This window comes from Arctopsyche grandis, chromosome 11 (genome assembly GCF_051622035.1).
Source record: "Arctopsyche grandis isolate Sample6627 chromosome 11, ASM5162203v2, whole genome shotgun sequence".
Classification (NCBI taxonomy): Eukaryota; Metazoa; Arthropoda; class Insecta; order Trichoptera; family Hydropsychidae; genus Arctopsyche; species Arctopsyche grandis.
Window position 1 is genome coordinate 1,623,975 of NC_135365.1, and position 16,626 is coordinate 1,640,600.

General features: G+C 34.9%; 4 protein-coding genes and 1 long non-coding RNA gene across 5 annotated transcripts in view; 3 read left to right on the forward strand and 2 right to left on the reverse strand.

Annotated features, from left to right (window-relative positions):
- LOC143919146 (uncharacterized) overlaps window positions 1-16,626 on the forward strand; it is a 1,208,594-nt gene that overhangs the window by 937,191 nt on the left and 254,777 nt on the right. The gene's annotated exons all lie outside the window — the stretch shown is intronic.
- Window positions 782-2,865, forward strand: LOC143919133 (uncharacterized). The gene is made up of 2 exons (XM_077441324.1): window positions 782-1,008; window positions 1,095-2,865. Exons 1-2 carry the CDS (start codon window positions 895-897, stop codon window positions 1,977-1,979), a joined length of 999 nt encoding a protein of 332 aa, XP_077297450.1. The 5' UTR covers window positions 782-894; the 3' UTR covers window positions 1,980-2,865.
- Window positions 7,300-9,567, reverse strand: LOC143919156 (uncharacterized). The gene is made up of 2 exons (XR_013261190.1): window positions 7,522-9,567; window positions 7,300-7,452 (listed from the first exon to the last, which is right to left on the reverse strand). It is a non-coding gene; the product is annotated as an uncharacterized LOC143919156 (long non-coding RNA).
- LOC143919106 (uncharacterized) lies at window positions 9,357-12,843 on the forward strand. The gene is made up of 2 exons (XM_077441295.1): window positions 9,357-9,583; window positions 9,670-12,843. Exons 1-2 carry the CDS (start codon window positions 9,470-9,472, stop codon window positions 10,906-10,908), a joined length of 1,353 nt encoding a protein of 450 aa, XP_077297421.1. The 5' UTR covers window positions 9,357-9,469; the 3' UTR covers window positions 10,909-12,843.
- Window positions 12,562-15,520, reverse strand: LOC143919097 (uncharacterized). The gene is made up of 2 exons (XM_077441284.1): window positions 15,340-15,520; window positions 12,562-15,259 (listed from the first exon to the last, which is right to left on the reverse strand). The coding sequence occupies exons 1-2, from the start codon at window positions 15,451-15,453 to the stop codon at window positions 13,808-13,810; spliced, it is 1,566 nt and encodes a 521-aa protein (XP_077297410.1). The 5' UTR covers window positions 15,454-15,520; the 3' UTR covers window positions 12,562-13,807.

Here is a 16,626-nt window from a genome sequence, read left to right on the forward strand (position 1 = left end):
ATATTTTTGTTTAAATGATTTTAAACAAATGTCACAGTTGTTTGATTTTATCCCAGTATGCAATAAATAAAAATCTGCAATAAATAAATAAAAATCATATTTCGACTATTCTTGTGGATTAATAACAAAAATTCGTTTATTTTATCGAGGTTAGCCAGTTATCAATAGAATTTTTGAACAATAGTCGAAATATGATTTTTCTAAGTGGAATTTTATTTAATTCTCATATAAAGACAATTTAATACATTATCCCTATTAGTTCAATTCAGATTCGTGTTAATACGAGTAAATAATAGTACGAGATGTTAACTCGCAATTTTACCGATTTAAAATTCAGCACACTTCCAATTAACCCTTTTAAACGAAAACAAAAAATAATCTGGCTAGAACATTTTCAATTAGAAAATACTCAATATAAAATATGTAGTATTAACAGTGGGAAAAAATCCCAAGTGAAAATACGTACTTTTGACTTTTGATTTGAACTGGACGAGAGATTTTAAAGCTGAAAAGTACTGAAAATGAAAGATAAAATACCTGACTATAGATTTCAATATTCATTTTGAACAGGAAATTGACAGATTTTGAGACATCGACCGAACAACACCAAAATATAGAAAAATCGCGTGATTTAAAAAACTTATATCTCCAAATCTCGAGACAATCACAATTTTAAATTACCAGATTCGTGTTCACTGGGCATGGATCTATAAGAAAAGTCATATCTAGTCTCTGAACCATTTTTCGTGTCGAACAGTGTAATCACCGAACCCAAAATGTCACTGAGAAGTTGTCCAGTTATCTGAAAGTTGGTATAACTAGTACCAAATTTTGACAAAAGCTGTCACTAAAATATAGCAAGATCGGTTGCTGTCACAGTTAAATGCGGGGACAATGGAGTGCAGACTTTGTCTTGGATCAGCTCCGGCCGAGACTTCCGTCTCCATCTTCGGCGATCCTCATCCACAGCGGCTGGAGCAACGCATTCGGACCTGCTGTCAAATTCAGGTCGGATTCTGTTTACGGTTTACAATTATTGTGGACCCAATTGGTTAAGTCTTCTCATCGCTCAATCCTACTTTTTTCATCTGCAGGTTATAAGAGGCGACGGGTTGCCGGACATGGTGTGTCTTTCGTGTAAGACCAATCTGGAATTGTTAATCAGCTTTCGGGAGGCTTGTTTTCGAAGCTACGAAACGTCTCAACTGAGATTAGATGATTGCTTGAAGATCAAGACAGAAGAAGTTTTGTTGGAAGATGTGATATGTGACGATGAGCCTTCACTACCGATAATTCACCAAGAGAATAATGAAATTTGTTCAAAGCCATTTCCCAGTGAATCAAAACTTGTTTTACATACTAAAGAAAAGCCGTTCAAATGTGTCATTTGCTTAAAATCTTATTCTCAAAGATCTAACCTTTCGTATCATAAAAAATCGCATACTGGGATAAGATCACACAAATGTGACATTTGTTTGAAATCATTTATTCGAAAGAATCATCTTGCGTCACATATAAGATCTCACACGGGGGAAAAGCCTTACAAGTGTGAAATTTGTTTAAAACCATTTAGTGAAAAATCTAGCCTCAGGATACATAAAAAATCGCATACTGGACCACACGTAAAACCACACAAATGTGAAATTTGTTTAAAATATTTTTCTCAAAAATCTAGCCTCGTGATACATGTAAAATTGCACACTGGGAAGAAGCCATACAAATGTGACATTTGTTTAAAAGCATTTGCTCAAAAATCTAGCCTTTTGTTACATAATAAAGTGCACACTGGGATAAAACCACATAAATGTGACATTTGTTTAAAATCATTTATTCATAAAAATGTACTCGTAATACATTTAAGAACTCACACGGGGGAAAAGCCTTACGAGTGTGAAATTTGTTTAAAATCATTTGCTCAAAAATCTAAGCTAAAGTTACATAAAACAAAGGCACACTCGGATAAAACCACACAAATGTGAAATTTGTTTAAAATCATTTTCTGAAAAATCTAGCCTCGTGTGTCATAAAAAATTGGGAAACTGGGATAGAACCATACCAATATGACATTTGTTTAATTTATTCGAAAACATAAACTTGTGTTACATTAAGATCTCACCAGGGGAAAAGCCTTACAAGTGTGACACTTGTCTAAAATCGGTACTCAAAAATCTAGCCTTGGGTTCCATTAAAAATCGCATACGGGGATAAGACCACACAAATGTGACATTTATTAAAAATCATTCACTCGAAAAAATCACCCCATATTTCTAGATAAGAAACAATATTCGTGTTAAAATTCATAATTTGTTCAATATACAAGTTTTACATTTAAAAATGAGATAAAATTTTTCTGAAATTTCAACAATTGTACTTTTCTCTCCTTCCATTATTTTTTATCGAATTGTGAAATACTGTTGCTTGCATTTGAAAGAATTGAAGTCAAAGTTTGTTCTGAGTATTTGAAAAGAAATTTCTTAAAACTTATCAGTCACTTATCAATTGAAAGAAAATATGACTTTAAAGGATTAAATAATTGTAACACTCTTTCAATCTCGTTGCATCTATTTTATGATCCGTGTAACTGTCAAATATTATTATCATGTACCGATAATACATTCAAAGGCTATTCAGAAGTATTAATACTGCCGTATGCACTCTGTATATTAATTACTTTGTTTGTATAACCGCAATTCTGTGATTGGTTAATCACAGAATTCCTTTTGATTGTATAAACTATACTCCTATTACTTCCATTGAACTTTACTCTGGATTGAAATGCCTGAATAGTCAGTAGTATCTAGTATTCATAATGTATGTGTATTTATAATTGTATTTGTACTTGATCTTGTACACGTTTCAAAACTTGTCTTGTTTTTAATTTTCGCCAAACGTTTTTTTTTTGGACTCTAGCTTTGTAAATAGAGCTAAACCGCCCCAATTACTGGAAAAAGCATTGACTGAGTCATTACTAGACACCGGATAGTCACAGTGCTATCTATTGTTCCATGGTTGTAAATCCTTTGTAAAAAAGGTTCCGCAAACAACCTTTGAACAATACGCGGCACCTTCTGTGTCCGGTGACTAGTCATGACTCCTTAATTTATTGCGTAACTTCTCGTGACCATACAAAAAAAATCAGACCCTTTTTTTTGTATTATGCATCAAATGTATCCTCAAAGCAATCTTCGAGTGATGAATAGAGGCAGGATAGCCAAGGGGCCGCTCATTGTTCCATTGTTGTAAATCCTTTGTAAAAAAGGTTCGGCAAACCTATAACAATGCATTTACAACATTTGAACAATACGCGGCACCTTCTGGGTCCGGGCTTTAGTGATGAATGTATCCTTCAGTTCATGACACAAAGGCGTTTGTTTGTTAATTCATTTGAGAAATATGTACCTACCTACCCTCATCGATAGTACAACTGAACATGCACCCTAGACAATGGTTTGAGCCTTCATAAACGAAAAAAAAGGTCGGAGCCCATTTATTTCGTTAACCTTTCCTTACCGGTGATAGAAACATAGTCGACATTTACTCTAATTGTGTGAATATCTCTGTAAATATACTAAATACAGAGTTCATATTTTGGGTATTCCTCAGCAATACATTAATGTATTAGATAGAATTATTATAATATACACGTATTTATCTAACGCAACAGAAAAAAATATTTTATCGAAGAATCGGGCATAATGCACAAATGCAGTGTGTGTTATTACGTTTTTTCCTTCAGTCGTGTCCCATTCTCGGTGCGCGCGTGTTGTTTTTTCGTTTCGGAGCTTTTTTGTACCGTGTGGACCAGCACTTTATTTGTGTTTCTTGATTATTATATAGTAAATACGGTAATAATTATTTAATGTTATTTTTTTTAATTTGCTATGCTACATTGTATATTATATTTATATTTTCAAAGACAATTTTAATTTTAGAAAAAAATGGCTGAAAGAAATTTGATGAATGAAGAGGAATATGATAGCGATCTCGATTTTGAAATAAATGATAATTTTACTGATACGGAAGATTTTATTGAAGATATGGAAGATACAGATTCGGAATTAGAGGCCAGTGAAAATGAAGACGAAGAAGTGTATACATCGAATCATGGATTTCAATGGAATTCATTACCACCATCATCCTCAAGACGTAGAGAGTGCAATATTGTTACCGAAAATTCAGGACTTATAAATGGTAGCACTACTGTAAATACTATTAGAGAAATGTTCTCTTTGTTTATAAATTCAAATATGGTGAGAGAAATATGTGAACAAACGAAGCGTCAGTTACATCGTACATCCACGAAAATTATCGAGCCGATATTGGCAGAAGAATTGCTTGCATTCATTGGAATAATGCTTGCGTCTGGCAGAAATAGGACCCGAAAATTAAGCTTAAATGAATTGTGGACTAATGACAGCGCTTTTTGCCAACCATTTTTTACGGCATCTATGTCTTGGGATAGGTTCATCACAATATTCAGTCAAATTCGTTTTGACGACAAAGAAACCAGACAAGAAAGAATACACGTGTCGTCTGATAAATTAGAACCTATCAGGACAATTTTTAATGAATTTGTAGAAGAATGTAAACGTAATTATTCTCCAAGTTGCAACATTACTGTGGATGAACGTTTGGCTACCTATAGAGGCAATTGCCCATTCCGCGTATATATGAAGTCGAAACCCGGTAGATATGGAATAAAAATGTGGGTATCGGCTGACTCTTCAACAGCATATATATTAAATATACAGGTTTATACAGGTATGGTTAATAATTGCCGAGAGATAAATCAAGGGAATCGTGTAGTGATGGATTTAGTTCAACCGCAATATGGCACTAATAGAGGTGTAACAACGGACAACTTTTTTACTTCGGTGGCATTAGCTGATAGCCTTTTAGATAAAGGGCTAACTCTAACTGGTACCCTACGTAAAAATAAACGGGAAATTCCCAAAGAATTTTTACCATCGAAACATAGACTTTTACACAGTAGCTTGTTTGGTTTTACATCAACCAAGACATTAGTTTCGTATGTGCCAAAAAAAAATAAAGCAGTTTTGCTATTGTCTACTCAATTTCATGACAGTGAAGTGAGTAGTCATGAAGAAAAGAAGCCGGAAATAATAATGTTTTATAATAAAACAAAAGGCGCAGTAGATACCGGCGATAAAATGACAAGTGAGTATTCTTGTGCAAGATCAACAAGAAGATGGCCTTTTAGAGTGTTTATGGAGATGCTGGATATAGCTGCGCTAAATGCATATTTGCTATGGGCGCAGAAATATCCAGAATGGAAGGCGAATTACAGAAATCGACGAAAATTATTTATTAGAGAACTTAGTTTGGAATTAGCTATGCCCAATATTGTAAGGAGAAAAAAAAGTACAGTAAAATTCCATAAACAACAACAGGATGCTATTGATATGGTTATATCGCAGTATGATCGACAATCACTAGAAGCACATTCCACTAACATTCCGCAAGAAGGCATATCGGAGAATACATCTACCATTTCTAGAGTGCAAACGAGAAACTGTAGATTCTGCCCTTATCCAATGATAAAAAAAAGAACTCGGCTATTGTGCTATATTTGTCAAAAGCCTGTTTGTATAACGCACAGAATTGAACAAAAAATTATTTCATGCTCTGATTGTTATGTAATGGACACAAATATTTAATTTTATTGTTATTCGGTTTTCGTACATTTTTGATGCTATTGTTCTTTACTTACATTTACATAAAATTTATATTTTTATCATTCATGTGAATTTTGTAATTTTTGTAATTGTCTACTTGTATTATAGCAAGGATGAATACTTATATTTATCAATTAATTTTCAACGTTTTATTATTGTCTTATATTTTTTTTATTTACGTTTACTTCTCATTTTTTTTTATCAATTTATGTATTTGTGTATTAAAATTATTATTGTGAAAATAAATACATAAAAAGTACATATAAATATATTTTATTTTATTTGATGAAAAAATTGAATATATTTTTACGCATAGGTTTTGAATCATCGCGTAATTCTGGCGGATGTGGCGTGATCACTGATCAGCGAGTCGCGGAGTGGGGGCCTGGTGTTCGTCCTCACTTCACGCGTCTTCAATTTCATGCTTTTTAGATCGTTTTTAGCAGTATATTACCAATATTGATACATATATATTCATTTATATAGATACGGACTATTACTATAGTCATGAATAGAAAGATAAATGGTTAAATATTCATATTTATCCGACTTTAAAATCACGAATTTCTAGAACGACTGAGTCGACATCACCGCTGCACGCGTAATTTTTTAGCACCGTAAGGGAAAGGTTAATGGGTCCGTGAATGGGGACCAATATTTAAATGTGCTAAAGACACATCTGGTGCCTCACATGTGGTATCCTTGAACCTGACAGCATTTTTATGTACGGCAGCGCTCTTTTTCGTCGAGATTGGGTGAAAAATATATTTCAAAAGTGGTAAAACTTTTCGAAAAAATTTAAGTTTTATACTATTTCGATTTTTGACATTTTTATGGCGGGTCGCGTACCGGTGCCGATAAATAGTGACGGGACGCCGTACCGGCTATTCTACAACCCTGGTGATCACGTGTGACCGATCTAGAGCGACCGGTTGTCCTGTGACCGGTTCACATTTGACTAGTAATCATCGAACCCATGCTTGATATTAAGTATGAAATCCAATCCCGGGATCCCGACGTTTTCTGGTACCGTGAATCCGGGTGCTGAAACTAGTCTCAATACCGGGATTACGGTGCTGGCAGAAATGTATTTAAAAAAAATAAAGCAACAGTATATTAGGTCATCCGGTCAAATAATATTGTTTTTTATACGGATTTTTGAGAATCAGTTGTGTTTCAACCATCGGTCTGAACATGTGTTGGACGCATGCACTCCTCGTCGTCAACTGCAACTTATGTCAACGTCAACGTTGAATTTTTTTTTTCAAGTCAAATAAATTTAATAAAAAAACAAATAATTATTTAATACCAAATTCGTTATGTTTAACACTTTCAATGCTGAACTATTATATAATCTGTTGTTTCCGTGCTATGCTGATATTTTATAAAATAGCTCTGTCTCACAAATGTTTTGACAGTATGGGGGTCTAGACAGTTCTTGGAATGCGCGTCTACCTGCATCTTGCATGAAGCACGCTATACAATACCTTTATTTATTCATTATTTTCGTAAAAAAAAACTTCTGGAAATTTTTTGTTCGTATAATTAGCAAATAATATAACGATATTTAAAAATAATAAAACACTTTAATTTATGTTTTAAAATATATACAACAGAAGACATTACGGTTTGAGAAATATTAGAAGGAGCGACGTTTTCGTCGTTATCGCTATCGCTATCAGACTCCAATTCGCTGTCGACTTCGTATTCACTCTCTGTTCCATACTCAACATCAGTGTCATACATATTCTCCATACTAAAACGTAATAAAAAAAATATTAGTAACAACACTCAAAGGTTTACTCGAAATTATATACATACATACATTTATTCAAAATCCGCACTCTCTAAGATGAATCCGTACTCTCTAAGACGGTCCAGGTTGTAAATTTGTAGCGGAAAATCAAGTAGATACGTAAGTCAAGTCAAGTCGTGAAGTCTCAAACGACAGTTGAGCTAAGACTGAATGTACTTTTCATATGATATCCCGTAAAGAAGGAACTTGTGGTTTTTCCCTTATTTAGTTCCCTTAAAGGGTAGCGTAAAAGTCCACAATTGCTAAAAGGTATTACATGATGTTTTCCAGGAATCGAATCACCATTATCGTGTAAGCAGGTAAATCGAAAAAAATTTGGCATTTTTACATATAAAGTGATAGCATCATATTTGGATCACCCATTAGACATTTTAGTATATTCACTTACATTTACAATTAGCATCAATTTGGTGAGTAATATTTACTAAGCTTTTTGTATAAAAATATAATCACCAAAACATCTGTATTTTTTGAATAATGTAAAAAAAAACAGTAAATAACATTATATAAAATTTAAAATACAGACCTTAACCCTTTGCCCGTGTCACCAAATTTAGCGAACATGCCCTGTACGCGGCTGCTTTTTTGCCGATTTTGCTATCGCGTTTTCGACTATAAATATAGATGTGTTCCAGAAATAAATTATTTTAGCCTATATTGAATTTTTTTTGACTACTGCCATCTATTGAATTTTTAAAGTATACATTTAGTAATATTTTCAACAAAGTTATAAAATTTTAACACAATAGACGGCTGTAATGAACGGATTTACGCGCGTCTGATGCAGAGGGCGTTATACGTCGTTATTCTTCCAAGAGTCGAGGTATGTAGGAACGTGGACTAACCTTGGGATAGTTATCTATATGTATATAGTCGGGGAGGTTCCTGACTGCAAGTCGTCTGCGTTGATAACAGCTTCCTGGGTCTGCGGTCCTCTGGTCGGTTCTCTCACGGCTGAGGTTTCTCCGGAAACGGCGTGAGGAATGCAGGGGACGTTGTGCTGGAACTCAGGGGAGGGAGTGATGCTACACTCGACCTCGCGGCGGTTCTTCAGCATGGAGGGTGATAGATCTCTGGGCCCCGTCTCCCCCTGGAGACGTGCACAGGAGAGATCTTTCTTCGACGGGAGATCGCGGGTGAGAGAGCGCGCGCTACATGCGCGCGCGCCTATGAGGCTTTTTTCTGGGTTGCCACTCGAAATAAAGGGCGAGTGTTGCCCTATGGGAGGATGGGAAAACGTCGCGTTACACGGCTCTTATACAGGTTGGAACTTCCAAGACATCTATGCGTGTCTCGCGCGCTGAGGGCATGTTCGCTAGGACATATATAGTAGTCGTACGCGGTGGAAAGGTTAAGGCGAAAAAAACTGGAATGCTTCCCGCGTTACTACAGCAAGTGCGTTTTTTTTTTTTAACCTTTCTGTTGGAAAGGGACAAAGCACCCAACGGGTTAAGCTGTTTATATTACAAATACAGAGCGAAGCCGGGTAAAACAACCAGTATATTATATTTTCCAATACAAATAAGAGGGATATTTTGAAAGCTTATGATAACGAGAATGTAAACGAATTTCAAATTATACTTGCTTATACTGAATATTTCAACCGAGACAGTTCTGAATCTATCCTGATAATTTGCATATTCTGTGTGTAAAACATTAATTATTTAAAAAAGGTAATAACGTATACAAGATACAAACAAGTATACAAAAAAATCAATGTATCAATTTTACGTTCTGGTAGAACAATTTGAAAACAATGTTCAGTCAGTTATAAACAATATTGTTTGTCCCTGATAATATGCTCAACAGTTCTGGTTGACACTATCTGTTTGGTACGAAATGTCACTGAGAAGTTGTCCAGTTACCTGAAAGTTGGTATAACTAGAACCAAATTTAGACTAAAGGTGTCACTAAAATATAGCAAGATCGGTTGCTGTCACAGTTAAATGCGGGGACAATGGAGTGCAGACTTTGTCTTGGATCAGCTCCGGCCGAGACTTCCGTCTCCATCTTCGGCGATCCTCATCCACAGCGGCTGGAGCAACGCATTCGGACCTGCTGTCAAATTCAGGTCTGATGCTGTTTACGGTTTACAATTATTGTGGACCCAATTGGTTAACTCTTCTCACTGCTCAATCCTACTTTTTTCACCTGCAGGTTAAAAGAGGCGACGGGTTGCCGGACACGGTGTGTCTTTCGTGTAAGACCAATCTGGAATTGTTAATCAGCTTTCGGGAGGCTTGTTTTCGAAGCTACGAAACGTCTCAACTGAGGCTAGATGATTGCTTGAAGATCAAGACTGAAGAAGTTTTGTTGGAAGATGTGATATGGGACGATGAGCCTGCATTACCGACAATTCACCAAAATATTAATGAAATTAGTTCACATGCATTTCCCAGTGAATCTAAAAATAGTTTACACAAAAGATCACATACTGGAGAAAAGTCTTACACGTGTGACATTTGTCGAAAATCGTATTCTCGAAGATCTAACCTATCGTATCATAAAAAATCGCATACTGGGATAAGATCACACAAATGTGACATTTGTTTGAAATCTTTTATTCGAAAACATCATCTTGCGTCACATTTAAGATCTCACACGGGGGAAAAGCCTTACAAGTGTGAAATTTGTTTAAAATCATTTACCGAAAAATCTAACCTCGGGATACATAAAAAATCGCATACTGGACCACACATAAAACTACACAAATGTGAAATTTGTTTAAAATCTTTTTCTCGAAAATCTAGCCTTGTGATACATGTAAAATTGCATACTGGGAAGAAGCCATACAAATGTGACATTTGTTTAAAATCATTTGCTCAAAAATCTAGCCTTTTGTTACATAATAAAGTGCATACTGGGATAAAACCACATAAATGTGACATTTGTTTAAAATCATTTATTCAAAAAAATGTACTTGTATTGCATTTTAGAACTCACACGGGGGAAAAGCCTTACGAGTGTGAAATTTGTTTAAAATCATTTGCTAAAAAATCTAGCCTTGAGTCACATAAAATAACACATACTGGGGTAAAACCACACAAATGTAACATTTGTTTGAAATCATTTACTGAAAAATCTAGCCTCAAGATACATGAAAAATCGCATACTGGACCACACATAAAACCACACAAATGTGAAATTTGTTTAAAATCTTTTTCTCGAAAATCTAGCCTCATGATGCATGTAAAATTGCATACTGGGAAGAAGCCATACAAATGTGACATTTGTTTAAAATCATTTATTCATAAAAATGTACTCGTATTACATTTAAGAACTCACACGGGGGAAAAGCCTTACGAGTGTGAAATTTGTTTAAAATCATTTGCTCAAAAATCTAGCTTGAAGTTTCATAAAAAAAAGGCACACTCGGGTAAAACCACACAAATGTGAAATTTGTTTAAAATCATTTTCTGAAAAATCTAGCCTCGCGTTTCATAAAAAATCGCAAACTGGGATAAAACCATACCAATTTGGCATTTGTTTAAAATCATTTATTCGAAAACATAAACTTGTGTTACATTTAAGATCTCACATGGGGGAAAAGCCTTACAAGTGTGACATTTATTTAAAATCATTCACTCGAAAAAATCACCCCATATTTCTAGATAAGAAACAATATTCGTGTTAAAATTCATAATTTGTTCAATATACTATTTTTACATTTAAAAATGTTATAAATTTCTTCTGAAATTTCAACAATTGTACTTTTCTCTCCTTCCATTATTTTTTATCGAATTGAGAAATACTGTTGCTTGCGTTTGAAAGAATTGAAGTCAAAGTTTGGTCTGTGTATTTGAAAAGAAATTTCCTAAAACTTATCAGTCACTTATCAATTGAAAGAAAATATGACTTTAAAGGATTAAATAATTGTAACACTCTTTCAATATCGTTGCATCTATTTTATGATCCGTGTAATTGTCAAAAATTATTATCATATCCCGATAATACATTTAAAGGCTATTCAGAAGTATTAATACTGCCGTATGCACTCTGTATATTAATTACTTTGTTTGTTTAACCGAAATGCTGTGATTGGTTAATCACAGAATTCCTTCTGATTGTATAAACTATACTCCTATTACTTCCATTGAACTTTACTTGTGATTGAAATGCCTGAACAGTAACTAGTATCTAGTATTCATAATGTGTAATTAGTATGTGTGTTTATAATTGTATTTGTACTTGATCTTGTACACGTTTCAAAACTTGTCTACATAAATCTCGTTTACACAAAACTGCTATTTGAAAAATATCATAAAAGCTTTTGAGGATAATGTTTATAATTTCATCGTCTCTTGCTCGTCACTGTAACAAGCTATTTGCTCCACAAAAAAATGTACAAATGATTTTATTTCAGAAAATCTTGTCATCGTCTTATGAATGCTTACAATCTACTAATAGTTTTATATGTTTTTGCTAATTCTGTTTTTTAATTCACATGTTATATTTAACAAATAAAAGAACTGCATCATAATGCAATTTTATAGTTATCAAATATAATGCAGTTTTATAGAAATCAAAATCGCAATCAAAATCGAAATCAAAATGCAAATCGCATTCGAAATCGATTATATTATAATAACACTTAGCAACAAAAAAAATTACCAGAGCGGAGACTAACCAATCTTTACTAAGTTTGACCCACTGAATTCGAATATGATAATTATTTTTGTTGGTTAGTGATCAAACTCAAAATCTAGTATTGTTGTGCTCAAAGTGAGTATTGAAATCAATAGTCAGATTTTTTTTCTATTGATTGTGATTTTTTCTTGTTTTAAAATACTTATAATTAATTGTCAAGCGAATTTTAAAAGTCTCCGTGCTATTTTGCGTTTATTTGGCCAGTTTTTTATTTCACCACGTTTATGAGGTTTGGTTTTCTATCTTAATGTTTTTTTTTATCAAAACTTACTAACTCGAGCCTCCTCCAGACCTTGCCATATTCCTCTGTCTCCTGCCATCCTTGTCCATAAATGGCCTGCAGCTTGTTTCAGGTTATCTGTCCATCTTTTCCTCTGTCGGCCTCTTTTTCTTTTTGCTTTATAGCGTGAGGTCCATTCTGTCATTTCTTCTCTCTGATCATGTGACCGGTCCAACTCCATTTTAATTTTTTAGTCAGGTAATTGGGTTTAAATTAGATTAAATTAAATTAAAAGTAAGGTATTTGGGTTTAAATGTCCCACTCGAACAAAATAATAGAATTTATTCATATAAAGGCATTAAAATACAATTTTAATAACATTTAAAACAATTGTAACACAAATATATATTCATTAATGTAAAAAAACAAAAAAAGACACATGAAATAAGTGATTTCAACCCGCCAAAAATAAAAAAGGGAACAATTTAAACGTCCATTTTATAAAATAAATGTGGATTTAAAAAGAATTTTGTACATTAAAAAAAGTTTCTGTACATTGCAAAAAAATTGTGTACATTTCTAAATGACGGATACAGATTGTATTAGAAAGTTTGTTTTGATCAGTGAAAAAAATATTTGCTACTTAAAAAGTGGATGAAATGTGCATTAAAATGACACATGAACTTTATCGGCAACGTCGCGAATACCAAAGTACGAGCCAACGTTTGGTTAGATTTATTTAGTAATGGTTTCACTACTGAGAAACAAAAGTAAACACTTTTGACAGTTGACAATTGTCAATAGCGGAAGACTGCAACGTTGCCAGTTTTTGTATCCATTCCAATTTGAAATCTACATTGAAAATATGCAAATGTGTGTTATTTATATAATAGATTCTGCGTGTACATGATTCATATATGACCTTATTTGTTCGAGAACTTGATTTTCTGACTTGGGAGTCTAAGAAAACTGCGAACAATGGAACGGATTTTGCAAATACTAAAAATAAATACCGGAAACGATACACAACGTACTGGAATTTGGCTAAATTTAGAATTTCACCCATATATGTACAGTGTACATATTTTTTACAAACCTCTTTTACGTTTCACTTAGAGATTACAATTCAAGAAAAAAATTGCCTCTTATCCGATCGTTTTCATACTTTGCCATATTGCTCATTATCAGATCTTAAATATCGTTATTTGAGATCTCACACAGGAAATTTTCTGATGACATAATTTTAAACAAATGTCGCATTTGTGTAATTCAAAGTTAGACTTGTAAGCAAATTTATTTCAAACAAATATTTAATGTGAGAGGGGCTCTAAAAACATAATTGCGAGCGGGCGGCCAAAATTTTAAAATTCAAACAGTATTTATATAATAATCAATCTTTTTATACATATATATGTGTGTATGTTATTATTATTCCATCTTATGAGATTTTTCATGTCGCACCAGGTCACATTTTTGGATGAATGATTTTAAGCAAATGTCACATTGGTGTGGTTTTATACCAGAATGGAATTTTTCATGTGACACGAGGCTAGATTTTCGGGTAAATGATTTAGAACAAATGTCACATTTGTGTGATTTTATCCCAGTATGGGTTTTTTTGTGTAACCCGAGGCTAGATTTTCGAGCAAATGATCTTAAACAAGTTTCACACTTGTAAGGCTTTTCCCCCGTGTGAGATCTTAAATGTAGCACAAGTTCATGTTTATGAATAAATGATTTCAAACAGGTGTCACATTTGTGTGGTTTTATCCCAGTATGCAGTATTTTATGTAACTTGAGTATAGATTTTTGATTAAATGATTTTAAACAAATTTCACACTTGTAAGGCTTTTCCCCCGTGTGAGATCTCAAATGTAACACAAGATAATATTTTCGAGTAAATGATTTTGAACAAATGTCACACTTGTACGACTTCTCCTCCGTGTGAGATCTTAAATGTAACACAAGTTTATTCTTTCGTATGAATGCTTTTAAACAAATTTTACATTTGTGCGGTTTTACCCCAGTGTGCAATTTTTTATGTAACCCGAGGCTATATTTATTAGTGAATGATTTTAAACAAATTTCACACTTGTAAGGTTTTTCCCCCGTGTGAGATCTTAAATGTAACATTAGTTTACGTCTATGAATAAATGATTTTAAGCAAGTGTCACATTTATATGGTTTTATCCCAGTATGCAATTTTTTATGTGCCCCGAGGTCAGATTTACGAGAAAATGATTTCAAACAAATTTCACATTTGTTTGGTTTAATCCCAGTATGCAATATTTTATGTTCCCCGAGGTCAAATTTACGAGAAAACGATTTTAAACAAATTTCACATTTGTGTGGTTTTATCCCAGTATGCAATTTTTTATGTGATTCAAGGCTAGATTTTTGAGAAAATGTTTTCAAACAAATTTCACAGTTGTGCGGTTTTATTCCAGTGTGCGATTTCTTATGTGACCAGAGGCTAGAATTTCGAGTAAATGATTTTGAGCAAATTTCACACTTGTAAGGCTTTTCCCCTGTGTGAGATCTTAAATGTAATACAAGTTCATTTTTTCGAAGAAATGATTTAAAACAAATGTCACATTTGAACGGCTTTTCTCTACTATGTAAAACAAGTTCAGATTCACTGGGAAATGTCTTTGAACTAATTTCACAATTCTTTTGGTGAATTGTCGGTAATGAAGGCTTGTCGTCCCATATTACATCTTCCAACAAAATTTCTTCAGTCTTGATCTTCAAACTATCACCTAACCTCAGCTGAGACGTTTCGTAGCTTCGAAAACAAGCCTTTCGAAAGCTGATTAACGATTCCAGATTGGTATTACACGAATGACACACCGTCTCCGGCAACCCGTCGCCTCTTTGAACCTGCAGATAAAAAAGTAGGATTAAGAAAAGAGTTAACCAATTGGGTCCACAATAGTTGTAACCTGTAACCAGCAACCGACCTGAATTTGACAACAGGTCCGAATGCGTTGCTCCAAACGCTCTGGATGAGGATCGCCGAAGATGGAGACGAAAGACTCGGTCGGAGCTGATCCAAGACAAAGCCTGCACTGCATCGTCCCTGCATTAGAGTTAATCTGACAGCAACCAGATCGATTAGGCTTCGCCCTAATATTTTTTAGTGACAACTATTGTCTTAATTTGGTACTAGTTATACCAACATTCAGGTAACTGGGCAACTGCTCACTGACAACTCGTATCAACCTAGTTTCTCACAGGCAATTCCTCAAAAGCTGGAAACATTTGGCAACCAGGACTGTTGAGAGGGGGTATAGAAAATGCATATTATCAAAGACAAACAATATTGTTTATCTAATACATAATTTGGAAAGAGACTTTGTATATATGTATGTATGTATGTATCCTTCGTTCGTCGTCCGTAGATCGGTGACGTCATCGAACACGTGATTCGATTTTTTTTTTTTTTCGTTTCATAGGCGCCGATTTGATTTTTTTCGATTCAATGGATTCACCCCCGCGGGGGCGCAAGGGGAGTAGTTTCATTGGGTCCCGCCAGGGGCGCAGCCCCGTGGGGCCTCGAAGGGGCCGCAGCCTTATGGGGCGCAGCCGCATGGGGCCCCGAAGGGGGCGCAGCCTTATGGGGCGCCGCCTTATGGAGCTCAGCCGCATGGGGCCCCGAAGGGGGCGCAGCCTCATGGGGTGCAGCTTTATGGGGCGCTGCCTTATGGGGCGCCGCCTTATGGAGCTCAGCCGCATGTGGCCCCGAAGGGGGCGCAGCTTCATGGGGCGCAGTCTTATGGGGCTCAGCCGCATGGGGCCCCGAAGGGGCGCAGCCTTATAGGGCGAAGCTCTAAACGGCAACTGATCATGGGGGCGAAGCCCTAGACGGCATTTAATCATGGGGGCGCGGAGGGGCGAAGCCCCAAAAGGCATTAGCTAAGGGGGCGAAGCCCTAAACGGCATTTAATCATGGGCGCGCGGAGGGGCGAAGCCCTAAAAGGCATTAACTAAGGCAAAAAAAAAAATTAGATTTCTTTTATTTATTTTTTTAATTAAATGTTTACTATCAGATTAGTCATGTTAAAGCGGTTTATATTAATAATACTGAGCAAAGCCGGGTAATACAGCTAGTCTAATATATAATTTGGAAAGAGACTTTGTATGTATATATCCTTGGTTCGTTGGTTCGTCGTCCGTAGATCGGTGACGTCATCGAACACGTGATTCGATTTTTTTTTTCGTTTCATGGGCGCCGATTTGATTTTTTT

Excerpts from the sequence above, each read along its gene's own strand:
- LOC143919133 (XM_077441324.1), top strand. The coding sequence starts at position 895 with ATGGAGTGCAGACTTTGTCTTGGATCAGCTCCGGCCGAGACTTCCGTC. Across the intron at positions 1,009-1,094 it reads GGACCTGCTGTCAAATTCAG|GTTATAAGAGGCGACGGGTT; the intron begins GTCGGATTCTGT and ends TTTCATCTGCAG.
- LOC143919097 (XM_077441284.1), bottom strand. The coding sequence starts at position 15,453 with ATGCAGTGCAGGCTTTGTCTTGGATCAGCTCCGACCGAGTCTTTCGTC. Across the intron at positions 15,260-15,339 it reads GGACCTGTTGTCAAATTCAG|GTTCAAAGAGGCGACGGGTT; the intron begins GTCGGTTGCTGG and ends TTTTATCTGCAG.
- LOC143919106 (XM_077441295.1), top strand. The coding sequence starts at position 9,470 with ATGGAGTGCAGACTTTGTCTTGGATCAGCTCCGGCCGAGACTTCCGTC. Across the intron at positions 9,584-9,669 it reads GGACCTGCTGTCAAATTCAG|GTTAAAAGAGGCGACGGGTT; the intron begins GTCTGATGCTGT and ends TTTCACCTGCAG.